Source organism: Crocodylus porosus, unplaced genomic scaffold (assembly GCF_001723895.1).
Source record: "Crocodylus porosus isolate Cpor-Errol unplaced genomic scaffold, CroPor_comp1, whole genome shotgun sequence".
Classification (NCBI taxonomy): domain Eukaryota; kingdom Metazoa; phylum Chordata; order Crocodylia; family Crocodylidae; genus Crocodylus; species Crocodylus porosus.
In genome coordinates this window covers 128,212,666-128,231,681 of record NW_017728886.1, presented here as the reverse complement: position 1 = coordinate 128,231,681, position 19,016 = coordinate 128,212,666, and the positions used below count along the sequence as shown (strand labels likewise).

At 43.8% G+C, this 19,016-nt stretch overlaps 1 protein-coding gene across 3 annotated transcripts in view; it reads right to left on the bottom strand.

The window, feature by feature from the left end:
* The window catches only part of OTULIN (OTU deubiquitinase with linear linkage specificity), a 44,147-nt gene that overhangs the window by 15,666 nt on the left and 9,465 nt on the right, over positions 1–19,016 (bottom strand). For 2 of the 3 annotated variants that reach the window (XM_019541787.1, XM_019541772.1), the window contains exons 3-6: positions 18,607–18,683; positions 17,608–17,702; positions 12,445–12,588; positions 1,511–1,636 (exon numbers count right to left, since the gene is read on the bottom strand). In XM_019541787.1, the coding sequence (XP_019397332.1) occupies positions 1,511–1,636; positions 12,445–12,588; positions 17,608–17,702; positions 18,607–18,683 (442 nt within the window). The remainder of the gene's footprint in view (positions 1–1,510; positions 1,637–12,444; positions 12,589–17,607; positions 17,703–18,606; positions 18,684–19,016) is intronic. The other variant, XM_019541781.1, reaches the window with a different exon arrangement.

The window sequence follows — 19,016 nt, the reverse complement described above, 5'->3', positions numbered from 1 at the left end:
GAGGATTTGTGATTTTTTTAAGAAATCAGGGAAAGCCAGGATCCCTGCTAATCATTATTCAATCATTACTTCCACTCATCCATTACCCTAGTGCCTTAAGCCATAGCAGGGTTTATTTGATAGAGGACAAGTTCTTCTGCCCAACAAACATCATAACTTAATCAGAAACTATAAAGATGACAAAGTAATAAGAGAATAAATATAAGACTCTATTCAGATTTTTTTTAAAAACTGATAGCAAGCTAACAGACTAAGTAGTTTATGCACCTACATCATGAAACAAGCAGAAGTTGTCAAAGCTATCATTTATCTATTCCCCCCACCCCAATCCTGTATTCAAGAATTATTCCTCCCACTTGATCACACTTTTTCAGTGTCTTAAATATATAACATACAGCACCTCATCCCAAAGACTTTTATCCTAAACATGTCACATGCAGGAATTCCTTTACCACTCACTGGTTAAGTGGAGAGCCAACACAGTGACTCTTTAAGGGAGTGAATACTACACAAGGACGTCCACGTGAAGTTTTGTGTTCACTAGCACAGGGCTTTTAACTGTCTTTGTTTCACCCAAAAGGTGCATAGAGGTCTTTCCCAAACAAGAGCTCTTGCCTGAAACACAATTAAATTTACCTCAGCCAGATGACAGAGTCATTCTGGAAAGGGTATCGCAGCACTAGCAAATACTACCACATTCCAAGTCATAGCAATGAACTTATGAAATACAGATTACATATAAACAATAGATACCACATTAATTGCATGCAGTCTCCCTATTATTATGCCTACTCATCAAATTGTTCAAGAAACTAATGATATCCTCTTGTTTTGCCTATACTCTAAAGCAGTGGTTGGCAGTATTTTCCATGACAGGTCAGAATGACCCAGCTCAGATCAGAGAAGCACCAGCACTAACATCTGACAACTACTTCCAAGCTAGTGTGACATGGGCAGGTGCAGTGCAGTGCTGGTAAAGCCCTCTACTACTGAATACTACAGAGTCCTGCAGGCCAGATCCAATTGGTCTGTGGCCAGGTCTCATCCACAGGTCACGTGTTACCAATCTCTCCCCCAAAACTAAGTAGTACTGAGTACTAACATTAGAGAGGTGAAATCTCCAGTACTCACTTGAGAGAGAAAAATATTGTATTTTTTTAATTCTCTCTCAGCTCTTCAAAGATTCTTACTGTTAATTTGTGTCAAATTCTATATGTTCTCTAACTGATTATAGCTACCCTCCCCTAATATACTTTTTTAGACTAGAAATTATGTTGAACAAGATTCCTCTGTGGACACTGACTTGGGTTATAGGAACATCGCTGATAGAAGATTCATACCGGTCTAAGTATATTTCTGGGAATTGGAGATATTTTTTTAAATGTTAAATTTGTGATTTGGTAAGTTGGATTTGTTAATAAATAAAGTTTAAAAAATCATGTTGAATTACTGGAATGCTAGACACGCTTATTTACAAATCAGGAGAGAATGAGTACATAATTTTCCAAACCTTCTTCCTTAGTAGTCCTAAATATTCCTTAATTTCATCACCAATTCCTCTCATCTTTCTCCCCAGTTTTCCTCTGTGCTGCCAGTCTTTGATCCAGTCGTATTTGCTCAGCAGCTTTTCAGGAAGCTACAAAGTTAAGAGGGTAAAAAAAAAAAATACAGCAGTTAATAAATCAGAAAAAACTAGAAATAAAATCCTGTCTCATATCTGTGACATTTACTCAATCAAATATTTATAGGTACAGGTGCTCATAGTTTTACTATAATCTGTTCTTCATAAGAGCCATCCTGTGCAAAGGAAACCAAGTTTTTTAAAAACAAGACAACCTCCTTTATCCCTACTTCTGCCCACTAACATGGCTTTTTGCACCAATAACTGAATAGGGAGATCAGTTAATTACCAGTCCCTGATGCAGCTAAATATCCTTTCCCACTACAAAAGTGGCTTTTTTGCTGGATCATTACAGACTCTGCCGGACACATCACATCTAACAGAAACAGAGTATTTAAACCACCTAATAAAAACTGAAGTCAAGGTCATGTTCCTTGTGAACATGACTATTTTCTGGCTCGCAGTATTCTTGAATTATGAGAAAATTATATTTTGGCATTTTCCAAAAATGAAAAATAATCTTAACTTTATTCTTTATATGTAGGCCTTTATACTTACATTTATATGGTTGCTTAAAACTTTGCTATCAGTACAACTTACATGCATCTTGAGAGTTATAAAGTGAGTGAGAACCAAAAATCTGTAATGACTGCATAATAGTTAAAGTACTAATTTACTAAAACAATCATGCTTTGAAAATTTGATTTTGTAGGCAGTATCCAGCAGCTGTGTCCAACATTTTCCTCGAAGGAAATAAAAAGGGCTAATCATTCACCAGATTGTCCATATATCCTTGCTATTTAATAAAATATAGATTTTGTTGATAAAATGCAGACACCAACTATTTTTAACCTTTTCTAGTTAAACTGTAACAATAGGGAACAATAGCTATTGGAAAACAAATGTGTGTGTGAAGAGGTACTAACATGAAATGACACTGGAACAAAGAAAACAATCAAGCCGGGAGAACGGCGATTCAGGAGCAGCTGCTCCCTGCATATAAAAGGAGTCACGCAGCAGGGAGGAGGTGAGAGCGGGAGGCGTCTCCTCCAGGAGAGAGACCAGGGAGAAGATTGCGGAGTTGGGGCAATTCCAGAGGGCAGTCCAGCATGGCAGAGAGGGCTGGACGAAAAAAAAAGGAGCTGGGTGGCTCTGGAGGATGCGAGTGAACTTTAATAGGATTGCACCAAAGAAAAATATAGGTGTGGGAAGTGGAGAACCTGCGAGAAACAGGCAGGGGTGGATGCTCTGGGAAAAAAAAAAAAAAGAAAAAAAAAAAAAAGAAAGAGAAAGTAAGAAAGGAAAGACAACAAACACATTTGATTTTGGCTTTGATTTTGATTTTTTTGAGTTATTGACTTCCTCAGGAGTATTTGAGGAAAAAACAAGGAGGAACACATGAATACCTACAAAAATAAAAGGGGAAATAGCGTTGAAAATTAAAATTCTGGGATGATTTGAGACACGACTCTGAAAGTTAGTTTGACTAAGCTGTATATCAATAATGAAAAGAATGACCCAAAGGTGTTTATGAAAAACTAAAATTTTTGTAAAACAAAAATATATAATAGTCCTGTAAGAGTTGAATGTGTGAAGGAATACAAAGGATGATAAAGAGAATTGTTTGACTACAGCAGACTGTGATTTCAGTATTAACCTAAATCCGTGCATCGGGTAAGAGAGACAGCAGAAAGGCGTCCACTGATAAAAAAGGTTAGAGACTGTCAGACTGCAGCAAATACCTCCCAACTAATAACATTAAAAAATCCATCAAGACGTGGCAGGCAAGAGTTGGAATCAATGCAGGAGGTGATAGCTAAGGCAATCCGAGCAACCATCACAATGTGCTATCAGGACCTTAGTATTTTACTGCAGAGTTAATACTAATGATCCAGTCCACAGTGCATCTGAACAAGGGAGCAGCCTATTCATTAATATTCTTAGGGTAGCAACTACCAGCTTTTAAATGCTTTTGCAGAGTATTCTATAATTCCAGTTCTGCTACTTCTTGTACATCCAGTTATTTCACAGTACTTTAATAATCTAATTCTCTGTTGCAAATTGACTTAATATAAATAACTTGCACTTGACCGTTGATAAATTGTTTGGAACAGAAATAATTACTAGGCCTGTGCGAAGTGGCAAATATTTGAGTTTTTAAATTCAAAAGCTTGCTAAGATATATTTCTCCAACTATTCAGTTGGTCTACTAAAAGATATCAGATTGTCCCAAAGAACCTTGTCTTGCCTTCTGTATGTTAAGGCAGAGTGGAATGAATGCAGCAAGGATGGTAGCCTGTAAAAGAGGGCATTCCCAGTGCCGGTTATCTCAGCCCGCCCAGCTGTTTCCGAGCCAACCGCCCCCCCCCTTTTGCCCCCCCCCCCCACTATGCCTTGATGGAAAACTGATTCATATGTTTCCCAAGTGAGAGGCTGCCCATTTAGGCCTCTGTCTAGGGGTGACATCCATGTCACAGCTCCATACCTTCCCTACACTGCAGCCCATGCCTCGCAGATTGCATCCTTCACCCCCTCCAGCAGTGGTCCCCTCTCTGGGACTTCTGGCTCCCTCTTAGGTCCTGGCCCCAGCTTCAGGTGAGTCAGAATCCCAAGTCTCTTGCTCTGAGCATTCCTTGTGGTGGGCCCCTGGCCCTTTGACACCCCCCCCCCCCCGTTGGGTCCTGGCCCCATCATGGACCAGTCCATGGTACCTCAAGTCAGATCTGAGCCGCCTGCCTGTTCTCACCCTCACAACTCCACTGCCTCAGGCGTTTCAAAGATCTTATGGATCTGGGCTTTCCCTAGCCAGGACTGCTGGCTGATGAGAAGCTAAACTGCCACCTCCAGCTCTGAGAGGGGGGCATTAAATGTTTCTGAAAGCAAATTAAAAAAGCAAATAGGTGCTGAGTGAGGAGAGTGGCACTCATTCCATCTGCATGTAGAGCTTGGGGAACGTCAGCAGCAGGAGATTCACCTTCAGGAACACCAGCTGCTCCACCAACCCAGAATCCAGGGAGCTGTGGTGGGGTGTCACAACATCACCAGCAATGCCAAAAAACCTCTTGCTTGGAACGCTGGTCAGTGGGCAGGACAGGTGTTCCCAGGCAACCATGGCGAGATCCTGCCACATTGGGCTGCAGGTTGCACAGTAGGCCAAAGGGTTGCAATGCAGCCGCTCCATGTCCTTGGCAAGATAGGTAGTCACCAAGGCCTCCACGCTACCTGCCTGATGGTGGGGTATGATGTCTCTGGACCCCAATATTGAAGCCATGTCCTTGGCCCAAATTGGCAGCAGCTGCGGTGGAGATTGGCTTATGGTTGGAGTGCTAGCACAGGAAAGTGGATCTCCCTTTTCCACATCCCCCTGCCTCTGCCCTTCTGCCTCCCTGACTATTCACCAATACCTCCATCCAGTGATAGAGGATTTTGCTGTTGCAGACACTCCCCTTCATCATTGGGGCCAGCATGTGGACCATACTGGACCACAACGGACCCAGCCATTTTTTGATGCCCTCCTTCAGCCACTTCACCAGTGCCTGCACTTCTGGTGAAAGCGGCTTGCCCCAGCCAGGAACATCAATCCCCTGAAACTTCTCCATTTGATTATCAAGCTCCTTCATTATGGGGCTCACACCTGGCTAATGAGGGCATTGCCAGCACTGAGGCTCTTGGTGGCCTCAAGAAAGGGCTTGAGGACCACCAAGATCTGGGAGATGGTATCCCACTCCATTTTGTTAAGGGGGCCACCAATCCCAATCTCCCTTTTGTTGCTCAATCAGACTTTCAAGCATCGGGTATGTGGAGTTCCACAGTCTCCACATCCTGTATGATATTGTGATGTGGGATGCTCAGCTCTGCTGGTTTGTCCTGCAGAACCTTGCCCCTTGATGTTCCAGTGGAAGTAGCTCACCACCTTCCTGCATTTTGAAATGAGCTGGCTGGTAGTGGTAGTAACAGCGCCATCACCAGGAGCCCTGTCCCCCTCCAAGGCGCTGCTCACTATGAGGTGCAGCTTGCGTGCCACATAGCTGATGCCAACAAAATTAGCATCACAGACCACCTTAACTATATTGGCCCTGTTGTCAGTGACTATGAACCCAAGGATGAGCTCACCCTGCCCAATGAACCACACCTGCACCATGTGATTCATGGCCACCATGATCTCCCTTGCTGTGTGGCACCTCCATCCAGCACCTCCGCTTGAAGAAGAGCCCACCAACACCCTGACTGATCGCACCAGTGTCCTGTGAGGGAGAGAGAGGTATGATCTCCATCCTGACTGCTCTAGATGTCTGAGGTGAAGTGTAAGTCCACCTGTGGCTCTGCCTTCTGCAGCTTCTCCCCCAAGTACTCCCTGCATGTCCCTCAAGTACTCCCTCAAGTACTCCCTGCACAAGGGAGGGCACCACTTGTGCTGCTAAAGGTGGTACGTGCGGACACTTGGTAGGATGGGGCCGTGAGCACCATGAACCATGGATGCTCAACAAAGGAGAAGGGCTAGCCATCTAAAGCAAGCATCTGGGTGACCTTGCTCATCTTGGGAATGTGCCCCCTTTGTCTCCACCTTTCCCCCACAGGTCCAGGGTGGCCTGCCTCTGTTTCATGGAAATGGGGGCTTTGGAGTGAGAGGGGGACTTCTTTTTGGGCACGCTCCCACTGGTGCCAGGCTAAGGAGGAACAAAAGCAAGGGGGTGCTGCCTCCTGAGATGTAGCAGCATTACCGTGGTGGTGAAGTGTTTCATGTCCTTGGCCCGGCTGATCTGCCTTCGGCAGTGCTAGCAGGTAGCCCACCTGTGATCATCTGGCATCCTCAAAATCATCCCACACTACACTACCCATCCACTTCTGGTTTGGAGGTGGGGATCCTGCCTTACCCCCTCCTCACCAGGCAGAGGCACAACAATAGGATGAGCTGAACCACCTGCCCCCACAACCTCCTCCAAAGTGCCTTCCAAAAGAGACCTGCCTCAAGAGGAACTTTGAGGACTGTGGAACAAACTTAGATTCCCCTTCCTTCCCCAGAATTTCCTTAGTTGTGGCACTCAGCTCTGCTGCTTCCAGATCCAGCTCCTCTGGCACTTGAAGGCTCACGCTGGGAACTGAAACTGGGGTGGAGACGGTCATGCTAGTGCTGGTGGTTATTACTGGTGTTAGACAGTTGCACAAGTACCTGTGACACAAATTTTGCCTGTCAGCAGCTAGAGGTGCAAGGCCCCAGAACCCGGACTCCCCCCACCCCTATCTCCTTGACAGCTGGCAAGCTTCATGGCCTCAGCAGCGGCTAGCAGGCCTGCAGCTTTCACCCTGTTGCACCTTAACACACACAGTGTCACCTATGTCACGAGTTCTGCTTGTTCGCAGCTTGACGTACAGTTTCCCCCAAAACCCTGCACCTATCTCCTTGAAACTTGGCAGGCTTTGGAGCCTCTGTAGGAGCTACCATTCCTGCAAGTTTAATCCAAATCAACCTAGAAATGACAAAGTTACAGGTTATTTTGTCCTTCCCCATTAAAGCCTATGGGTGAAATGTCAAAACAGCGTTGAAACGGCAAAATGTTTCGACTTGCCTCGTTTTGATTCAAGGCTGTTTCAACCATATCTGTTCCGTTTTGACCTCAAAACGGGTCAAAACAGCGTTGAAACAAAACTGGCAGCTAAATTTCACACAGCCCTAGGGTGCATTTATGTTGTAGCTCTCCCTCTGCCCCCTCTTTCACCAAAAGACCTAGCACCTGCCTTTCCATAGTTTCCTAGATCTTAGAGTCAGAAGGGACCTAATAGATCATCAAGTCCGAGCCCCTGCCCTGGGCAGGAAAGAGCGCTGGGATCAGATAACCTCAGCTAGGTGTCCGTCCAATCTCCTTTTAAACACCTCCAAGTAAGGGGACAGCACCACCACCCCTGGAAGTTTATTCCATATTTTGGCAACCCTCACTGTAAAGAACTTTTTCCTCATGTCCAATCTGAATTTGCTTTCTTCCAGTTTGTGGCCATTATTTCTAGTTACCCCAACAGGCAACCTGGTAAGCACTGTATCCCCTATTTTTTACTGCCCCCCCCCGATGAGTTTGTAGGCGGCCATGAGATCACCTCTCAGCCTCCTCTTGTGGAGGCTGAAGAGGTTCAGGTTTCCCAACTGGTCCACATAGGGTTTTTTCTGTAGGTCTTTAACCAGATGAGTGGCCCTCCTGTGAACCCTCTCACCATTCACATCCCTCCTGAAGTGCAGTGCCCGAATCTGGACGCAGTACTCCAGATGACTCAGGCCTGAGCAATGCCGCATAGAGGGGAAGTATCACCTCCTTACACCCATTTGTGATGCACCTACTTATGCAAGAAAGGGTGTGATTAACTTTACTTATTACCTCATCACACTGGTGACTCATGTTCATTGTGGAGTCGACTACGACTCCGAGATCCCTTTCCGCAGTTGTGCTTAGAGTGGTACCTCCCAGGCTGTAGGAGTGTGTTGATGATTCTTCCTCCCCAGGTGCAACACTTATCCTTGTTAAACTGCATCCTATTCTGTTCGGCCCATTTCCCCCGCCTGTCCAAATCAGCCTGGATTTGCTCCCTGCCATCTAATTTGTGCATCTCCCCCCCCGCATAGTTCAGTGTCATCAGCAAATTTGGACAGGGTGCTTTCTACTCCCTTGTTCAAGTCACTAATGAAGATATTGAATAGTACCGGTCCCAGGACAGAGCCTTGGGGGACTCTGCTGCCCACACTTCTCCAGGAAGAAACTGACCAGTCCACCACCACTCTCTGGATGCATCCCATAAGCCAATTTTCTACCCACAGGACTGTGTAATAATCTACATTGCAACTGTTTAGTTTATTTATAAGAATTGGGCGTGACAGTGTGTCAAAGGCCTCTTTAAAATCTAAGTAAATAACACCTACCTCTATGCCTTCATTCAAGCATTTTATGACCCGGTCGTAAAATTAAACCAGGTTAGTCAGCAGGATCTGCCTGCTTTGACACCATACTGATTGCTCCTTAGCATCATTGGTCCCCCACAAATGTGATCCTTAACAATTTTCTCAAAAGGTCTTGCCAAGGATAGAGGTGAGACTAACCAGCCTATAGTTAACCCGGTTCCTCTTCCTCCCCTTCTTGAAAATAGGGACCATGTTGGTCCTTTTCCAAATTTCTGGGACCTGTCCCGAGCACCACAAGTGCTCAAACAGTTGTGTTAGCAGCTCTGCTACGACTCCAGCTAATTCCTTACGCACCTTAAGGTACCAATGGGATGCATGTTTGTATTCGTGTCCGGGAATACAGATGCAAAAAAATAATTTAGAATCTCCGCTTTGGCCATCCTATGTTACCAGTTGCCCTAGTTTATCCTGAAGGGGCCCTAAGCTACCCTGTACCTTCTTTTTGCTTCCCATGTACTTAAAAAATGACTTTTTGTTATCCTTAACTTTTGTTGCCAGTCTGAGCTCCATTTCCACTTTGGCTTTCCTCACCGCTTCCCTGCAAGTTCAAGCCAAGTAGGTATACTCCTCCTTGGTGGCAGCCCCCTCCTTCCACAACCTGTAGGCCTCTTTTTATCCTTCCAGGCTCTCCTACATTTCCCTGCTCCTCCAAGAGGGTTTCTTTGCTTTTTTTGCCCCCTTTTAGATGTACTGGGATGGCCCTTTTCTGTGCCTGCAGGATTAGTCTCTTGAGAAACGCCCACCCTTCCTGGACTTCCGTCTCTCCAAGGTTTTACCAGTCAGTCCCTCCTTAACTAATCTCCTGAGCTTCTTGAAGCTGGTCTTCCTGAAGTCTAGCACTTCCACCCTACTTATCTTCCCCACCTTTCTGCAGATAGTGAACCTTATCAATAGGTGGTCACTATCCTCTAGGTTACCTTTGTAGGAGTAACTGGCTTATTTGACTAGAAAAACAGACAAAGACCAGAAGTGCTGATGCACTTGTTTTGAGATAAGGAATCCTGCATGTCTTGGGTTATCTTGATATACTGCCCTGTGCATAGTTTACGTAAACTTCCTAAATTTCTGTGTAATTTACTATTGTTTTGTTTCTCCAAGGTTGTATTTTTTTAAATCTCTTTCTCTGTTTTAAGTATAAATACGCTTGTAAACTTAGAGAGTCTGAGAAATCCTTTGAACAGACAAGGGTGATTCCCCTTGCTGTATGGAATTCTCCCTGTGATCATAGTTTGGCCCTAGATAAAGAAAAGCTGGCTCTGTCAGTTCTGATTCAACCACAACGCAAAGTTTGATTTCTTGCACATCTTGCACCTACAGATCTCCCACCAAGTCGGCCCCTGGGGCCAGTACTAAATCTAGTAAGGCATTTCCCCTAGTGGGAATGCATACCTCTTATGACAGGTGAAGGTCCTATAAGGAGGTTAGAAACCTTTGTGAACAGGCAGACCTGGCTGCCTGTTTCTCCCAGATGTCATGGGTGATTTTAACCTCCCAGACGTGTGTGTGTGTGTGTGTGTAAAATATATGTTTTGTCATCACTGTAAGCACACTGTCTGGGAAAAACACAGAAGAAGAGAGACTAGCTAGCTACCAAGAGACTAGATAGCAAGCCAGAGCGTTTCAGATGCTGCTGGTCCAAGACAGACACAGCCCACAAAAGGCACAGCTCACTTCACACACAACTTATATGTTGTTTCTGCATCCTTCCCCCAGAGCGCCATGATTGGAAGGGAACTCAGAGAAAGATCGCAGTCACTGGACAGCTACAGATCTCAATATCAGAACAGTCTTCCCCCCCCGCCCTTTCTCAGTTTCTGCTTCCTGCAAGCCTGCCTTCTGAATTGATTCAGATGCTTCTAAATATAGATTTTGACTTTTCCATGGGTCTCCCATTTTGATTCGGCTGCTGAATCAGGCCGGATACTCCTCCGAATCAAACTGGCTACCAAAGCTTCGCGCAGCCCTAACAGTTACCAAGAACCACTCGATAATCTTAACCCCTTTTTAAATATTCCGCAAGTTCCAGCATAAAATAATTTTTAAAAAAAGAAGTATTACATTTGTCTAATTAACAAACAAACACATTTTGTAGGTAGGAGCTGGTGCCATTCATTTATTTTAATTCTATACTTTAACTGAGAACAGCAAGGGGGGGAAGGAGGGGAGACAGACTCACAAATGAAGACTGCAAACTAATGCCTTATCCTACAACACAAGAAATTTTAAAAGTTTGTATTTATCACACATACTTTTTTACAACTGAGGAAAGGAAAGTCTTGCTAACTATTACTTCATTTATCTTCCTTGCACATACATACTCTATTGCTGTCTTCACAATTGTTACTGAATATATTTCAGCAGAACACAACAGTAAACCACCTCATTATAAAACAGGGCAAAAAATCATCATATATATTTTAAGGCACCAGTATTTTAAAGAAGAAGAACAGAATTTAATAATGGGAGACAACTGTCCTCAGTTCAGGGTCATCTTCAATTTGGGTAATACAGAATTTTCTGCTTCCAGATGATGTATGCCAAGTCATCAGTACAGAAAGTACTTAAAAGAAGTCCCTTCTAGTGTCTTGTCACTACTGGAGATATAATCCAGTGATTAAAAAAAACCTGCCCAACTAGCAAATACCATGTTAGCTCACATGCCATAAGCAACTTTCCCCACTAGAAGTCAGTCCTGCGACACTAAGGTATGTGACTGAAGCAGGGCACCTGGTTTCTGTGCCAGAATGGAAGTCTAGGGCGTTTCCCTCACTTCTCGCCCAGCCACCAAGGAGCAGCAGGAGTTCACACTTCAACACAAAAAGAGATAGATTATAATCCCCTCTCAGCTGCTGCCAAATTGGCAGTAGCTTTTGGCTAAGCAGCCAAAGCTGCTGCCTATAGAGCCATGGCTGTGAGAAGGTTAGAGCTCTAGCTTTTGTCTGAGCAGGAGAGTGAAGGTATGCGAGTTGAAGAGCAAGCTCTACCCCAACCAGGAGGTCAGCTTTTGGCCAGGACTTAAAATAAAACCAAAACTCTCAATTCATTCTGTCTTCCCAAAAAAAGGGTGTTCACATTATTTGGGGGGGGGGGGGCGTGTAGTATTCAAGAAAATGATAATATAGCTAAATTCACGATCAAGCACCACAGGATAATACTGACACAACTTCATAGACAATTAATAATTTGTCACAGGTTCTAAACCTGGTGTATTAGGCTGAAGAATTTGAACTACTTTCAGTAGACAACCCTTCTTTTCAAGGAGATAATTTCCTGCTGGTGAAGCAAAAAATGCAGATGTCTGGCAATTCACACAAGTAGAACAATACCATTTTTGACATAAGCTTTACTAATATACCACTTACCTGATACGGTAAAGAGAACTTAGCATTGTAGGTAAATAACAAAGCTGCTAAGGAGGGATTCAACCTAACTTTCCCATAATTCCCATTACCAAAAGACTACAGTTTCAAAGCAAATGTTCAATTATAATAATTATTTATAAATTGTCATAGATGTACTCAAGGTTGGGCAATGGAAGTGCACAAATATTAAAATTATGAACACATCTATATATTAACTTCCTTGAATTCTCCAATAAATCTAACTCATTTCCAAATACTGACTGCCATACCACAGACACTAAAATAAAGAGTAGAAAGAACAGGTCAAGATGGATGGACAGTTTGTGGCCAGAGTGTTAGCCTTTGGTGCAAGGATACCTTACAGATCTCTTCTTACGCCCCAATTTCCCCCTTCCCTCCAATTTTTAAAACTGAAACAGAGCAGTGCTCATATAATAGTATGAGACTATAACATTATCCAAAAGTCAGAAAGTATATTTTCTCTTGAGCAGAAGATCTATTGTAAGCATGAAGCATACCAGCATTAAGTCCTCTGACTGGAGCCAGTTGGGCTGTTCAGTAGCTTGGCTCAGTGCCTGGAATAGCGTTGCTCTGAGAGCACAATAGTTATCACCTCTTACTCTCCTTATACAGGCAAATTTCTGAGAAACTGCTTCATATCCCTATTAAAAAAAATAAAAACAAAAAACAGAAAACCAAATTGATTATACAAATAAACACAAAAACATTTTTTCATTCATTCTAATTCAAATGTCTGTATCAAGAGACAACATTTTAGAGCCATCTAAAAGAGCCAACACTTCGTGTTTCACTACTCCACATAAAATAGTCAAATACTTCTGAAACAAATGTATAAGGACAAGTTACGCAAAAGAAACACAATACAGCTATTCAGCAGAACAGAACTGTGTAACAAATATTTTTATATATCAAAAACAAAAGCTTAAACAGAAAGCTCGCACTCACTGGTGAGACTGCTTGGTCTGAACCCTAGCCCTTTGAAGATCGGTATCACAGGACATTACCATCTATAGATGCCAAGTAAATTAAAAAGCATATAAACTATCATAACTGACATGTTAATCAAAACATGACGAATGAACCTAAAATAGCCTTCTACAAGCTGTTGGTGTCCTCACCAAGGCCCCTGACACATTACATTTAAAATATACTTAACAAGTTAACTGCACCTTAAAGAGTAGCCCAGCCACATATTCAAATCAATTTAAGGCATGATAATACAGTAAACAAGCCTCAAAGTTATTCCACATAACATGTAGCAAAACTTTGTGGCTTGTTTGTATCACGACTTAAACTAAACATATAGCTGGTTGAGACTGGTCTATGACAGATCCCACTGTTCAACTGAGTGTCAAGGTCCAGCCTGGTATAGCCCCAGGGTCTGGGACACACAGGTGGGGGCAGAACCAGTACCCTGGACCTCTGCCCAAGCCCCAGAGGAAGATGGGGGTGCCACCATGATCCTGAGGATATCCCCACGAACTCAGAATGTAAAAAAACTGCTTGTGCAGCCCAGCTGCATGCATGATTTTTTTTTTTTAAGTTGCAACGGCAACAGAAGCCTGGGATCAGGGAGGATCTCTCTGATCTCCAGATCCCCATATGCCACGACTTGTAAAAACTATGTCAGCCACCAAGCTGGGATTTTGGCAATCAGCTGATTGTTGGCTGGGGACAGTTCTAGACCCCCACTTGGTCCCTAGCCCCAGCTAACAGTCAGTTGATTGTGAGCATCTGTCTTTTAAATGGCCAATCCAGGGAAATATGGTGTGGTTGGGGACCTGAACCCCAATGCCAAAAATCATGTCTTGCCATTTACATGAGACATAGCAGGAGAAATGATTACCAGCATAGCAGATCAGATCCCATCATGCCTTTAAGTGAACATCTGTCAGTGGTTCAATATATGACTCATTAGTAACACACGCAGAAGCTTATACTAACACTGCACTGTTGTTTTCAGTATTTACAATATTAAATTAAAATGGCTTAATCTGAACTGTTAAAAATGCATTTCCTCCAAAATTCATACAAAACAGAAAACTACTGAATAATAAACTACAGTATCTCCATTTTCCTCTGCATTTTTAAATATACTATTTACCCTATCATCCCTACACCCAAAATCCATAGCAAGAGATCTCCTTCCTTCCTCCTTCCTAACTCTTTACAAAGGTCTCCCAAACAAGAATATGATCTAACACACTTTGACCAAAAACAATGCGGACAGTCAAAACAAGGTGGAGAATGTGTTGCCCATGAGTACAAAAATTCTAGTAGTTGTTACTTGTCTGTAACAGTGCTGAGAATTGTGCTGATAGGAGTTTTGAGAAAATCTTGGATTCTCCTAAGCAGGCCTTTTTTATTTCTACTGAAAATTCATAGATATACTCAAGTCACATACCACCACCACAGCCCTTTAGCCCCATACAAAGGGCAATTTCGATTGCAGCAGACAGTTTTAAAACAGGAAAGTGCACAATTAAGGAAAACTAACAAATGCAAATGAGTTTACATGGCTCACATGGCACCCAAAAAACTTGTCTAACAACTCTCCCAACTATACAAGTTGTCCAAAAAAAAGATATGCAAAAGCAAGGAGGTTTTGGTTGTATTTCCTGAACCATCACAGCTAAAACAGTTCAACCCTACTACAACATTCTTTGTTACTAGAAGTGCATCGATATCGGATCAACAATATAAAGAAAATAGACTGTATTGGAAATTGTCCTGATGCAGCCGATAAATGCCTATGCACGTGCGCAGCTGCAGCACAGCACAGCACACAGGCAGTGAGGAGCACAGCCCAGAAGGTTGGTACAACTGGTAAGTCTGTGGTGCTGGAAGAGAAGGGAGGAGGGAAGGGGCGTGGAGGTGGGGGCAGATCAATGTCCCCCGACAGCGAGGGAGTGGGGCTGGGGCAGGCACGGCCCAGTTGGGACAGGGCAGGGCACGGAATGGAGCCGTGGCTTGTCTGGGGAGCACAGGGAGGGGGAAGCTCCCACAGCTGTGTGCACCCCAGGAGGACATGGGGAGGCATGCCCTCAGATCTGCGCAGGGTGGGGCGGGGGTGCACTGCTGCCGCAGGCGGGGGCAAAGCTCTTCTCAGTGTATGGGGGAGGGGGCTGTGCTCTGGGCAGGTGGTGACACTGCTGGGAGGAGGCGTTTGGCAAAATTTGGGCCATAGCCCCCCTCCCAGAACTGCTGCCACCCGCCCTGTGCACAGCCCAGCTCAGCCCCTGAGAACTGCAGCCCACCCCACACAGATCCAGGGGAACATGACCCTTCTACGTTCCTTCCCGGAGTGCTCGCAGTGGTGGGAGTCACTCCCCCACCCCCTAGATGCGCCATGGCTCCATCCCGCGCCCACCCCAACCTGGCTGGGCAGCACCTGCCTCAGCCTCACTCCCTCCCTCATTGTGAGGGCAGTGATCTGCCTCCCCATGTCACTTCCTTCTCCCCTCCCCTTCCACTACAACAGACTTACCAGCTGCACGCAGCTGTATTGAAAAATCAGATTGGCATCAGCCAATATGCCTCCTTAAAAATTGGCTATTGGTATCGGTCCCCAAAAATCTCTATCAGCGCACGCCTATTCATTACTGTTACATTTTTTGTTTTTTCAAACACTTGAACTACTTGTACATCTGTGCCCATACCATGGAGATTATTTTGAAATATACTCAAGAGAAAATGTCCATCACCAAATGGGGTTTTGGTAGAGATGCACTGATGTATCAGTCCACATCATATCGGCATTGATAAAAGGAAAGTTGACTTTATCAGCAATCAGCTTTTTTTGGCCGGTGTAGCTGACAATGTCACCAATAAATGCTGCAGCTGTGCACATGCATGCAGCATGCACGTGGTCAGGAATTCAGCACGGCAGCTTAGAGAGCGGGGTCCTGCTGGTAAGTCTATGGCAGTGAAGGCCCCCATGATGAGGGAGGGAATGGAGCAGGGGCTGGCACTGCACAGCTGGGGCAGGGTGCAGGGCAGAGCCGCGAGTGGCTCATCCAGAAGGAATGGGGGGTGGGGTAGCTCCCCACCACTGAATGCACCACCAGGGAAGGCATGGGAGGGGCACGTGCCCCTCAAAGTAATACATGGGGCAAGGGTGGTCTGCATCAGCCTCTTCCCAGTGGGGACTGGGCTGGGAGTGCACTTGGGGCAGGCGGGGGTAGGACAGCAGCAGCACTGGGAGGCAAAACTGCAGCGAATTCTGGGGTGACTGTAATCCACCCCATAGCTCTCCCTCCCAGCCCCTTTGCTGGGAAGAAGTTGGTGGAGCCCTTGGCCCTAAGCGAGCAGTGGGCAACCTGCCTTCCCCCAGTGCAGAAATCTGGAGAACACATGCCCCCCCATGCCTCCCTCAGGGGTGCGCACAATGGCAAGGAGCCACTCCGTCCCATACCCTATCCCACCCTGGCTGGGCAGCACTTGCCCCTGTCCCAGCCCCACTCCCTCCCTCACCATGGGGGTGTAGATCTGCCCCCTCCCCCACATCCCTTTCCTCCCACAGACTTACCAGCAGGACACTATTCTCCAAGCTGCTGGGCTGCATATTGGCATTGGCTAATATGGCTGGTTAATAATTGGCCAGTATCAGCCAAAAAAAAAATCTTTATCAGTGAACCCCTAAGTTTTGGTAGTTTTTCCAAAAAAGTCTTCCATATGTCCAGTCCACATCAACGCTGCACTCATGGGTAGAAAAAGAACACTCTCTCTGAAACAAACACATTCTGCTTTATTTTGTGTCCTCTATGACACTGCCTGAACTGCAGTCCATCAAGCCACAAAGTCCACAGGTCAAATTCTGCTTTCATACCTTGAAAGAAGTTTCAAAACTAGAATATGGCCCAAGAATACTTCAAGCCCCCTGCAAAGTCATTAACAATGGTAAAAGTAAGCAAAAAGGCTCTTAAAACCCATTTTAAAAAAATCCTTCTTGTGTATGGCCCCATACAAACAAAATAGGTAGAGATTAAGAACAAGAGATTTAAGATAAAGAAGTTCTCTATGTTCTAATGCTGCCTGCATCACCATTTTATGAGAGCCTCCCAGCAGTAAAGAAACACCCATAGCTCAATCTCTTCCTTACCCCCAGGGGAAGAACTGTATTTGCACAGATAGATTTTGACATATAAATACTTCCCCTCTCCTCAAATACGAAGAAGTTCTGCTCAACAGAAAACACATGGTTAAAGTATAATTTTCTATGCTGAAGATGTCTTTTTCCTTTGTTTACCTAATGAGTCCCTAAATCCTGGATTTTGTGTCCTCCCTATTCAGGTGATATATTTGCAACTGAAGTGAAGATTTGGCTCTTTCTTTTCAGCCCTGCAAAGTGAAATATGGGTACCCTGGGTAACAGTAAATCGCAAAGATGTTTGCATATAGATGATATAGATGTTTATTCATATATTCTACCAATAAGAGTAATAAGAATTTCAAATAGATGTTGCAGGGACTAATTAAACAACCACACACCTAACTTACTACTTCTACTTTCTGCTACTGTATTTCTGTTTGAAATACTGTGCACCTTAAAAATACAAGAAAAAGAAAAGCCACAAAACCCATTAAGGCCAAAATCTGGCAAATATCTATTGTGCGGAAACTACCAAAAAACCCTTACAAAGAAAAACAAGTTATTATACCTTTTTCATAAGTTTTGCCACTGGTGTATTTCCTCTCCACTCTTTTTGGCAGTACTCCACGATATCCATTTCAGGTGCAACACTTAGCTTATTTTCTGTTGAGATTGATCACATGTGATATGCACATTATATTAAAGGGGAACTATGAAACAACTCAATTATGTAGTGGTTATATCTAGTACTTCAAGAAGTTCTAGTTTAGTTGAAAATAGTTACCGATCTAAGAGCAGCTGACTGTAGCATATTGCCTAGCTAACATAAAATATCTTCTGTTAGTATTGGACAGAAAAAAAAACCCCTCCAGAAATCAGTGTGCAAGCATATGATGGTGGTGAAGAAGATGCCCCATGACCCCAAAAAGCAGCAGAAGGAAAAGACCAGTTGGCTCTCCCACCACTTCAGCAGTCAAAAAAGGCAGCAGGAAAGCTTGTTTTCTTCACTTCAGCAGTTAGATTACAGAGACACACACAAGACACTCCATATTTACATAGGGCATGTTAAGCACAATGGAAAGCAAGCAAGAAAGATGGGAAAAATTAGCTTCCCCAGAAGAGGTAAAGAACACAAAATTTCATGGGAATTCCACTGGCTTCCTTTCAGATCATAGGCACTGAAGCAAGAGCACTCCTGAGGGACTCCCACTGACACCCTTTCATACTATCAACTGGTTAGTAGTATTTGTTAAAATGTTACATTTTTACAGAAAAGGTACCAGCACAATATACAAATATCAATTTTCTACACGGTCAAAAGAACTTTGAAGAAAAAAAAAAAAAAAAAACCCTAGGTAGATTGGGTAGTCTGAAACATGATTCAATGTGAAACGGAATTTAGGATGAATAAAAAATTGTGTTGCACTCCACTGTGAGATGCATCTCCAATGCATATATACATTCAGCAGCAAAACCTTTGGGGATGAAGGAATAAAGCTATATAAACTAATATTATTATAAGTTGTTCTGTTGTGTGAAAGGCCATATAAATGAAAGTCAGATATACCTGTGGAGCCTGTCTCACAAACAAGTAATACTTTTTCTCTCTCTATTTCTTCTGCATCACGATACATGTCCTCCTCACTGCAACAACATTGACACACAGTTCATGTAATACCACAAATCATACTGCTGTTGAAATTTACTCCATTTACCACTGTATAAAGCTACTTAATCATAATTCCCTCAAAATATTATAAGAGAATTCAATGTCCTCCTACGATCCATATCTATGCATTTTTAAAGTGAGGAAAAAAAACATGAATAATCTTGATGCCCTGGGGAAAAAAATCAGTTATTAATAATCATATATACATGTATAAACATACACACACATTAGTGCAGCGATAAATTATACGTTACTGAAGTGATTCATTACAGGAACGGATAATAGACCAGAGAGGAAAAGGATGGGTG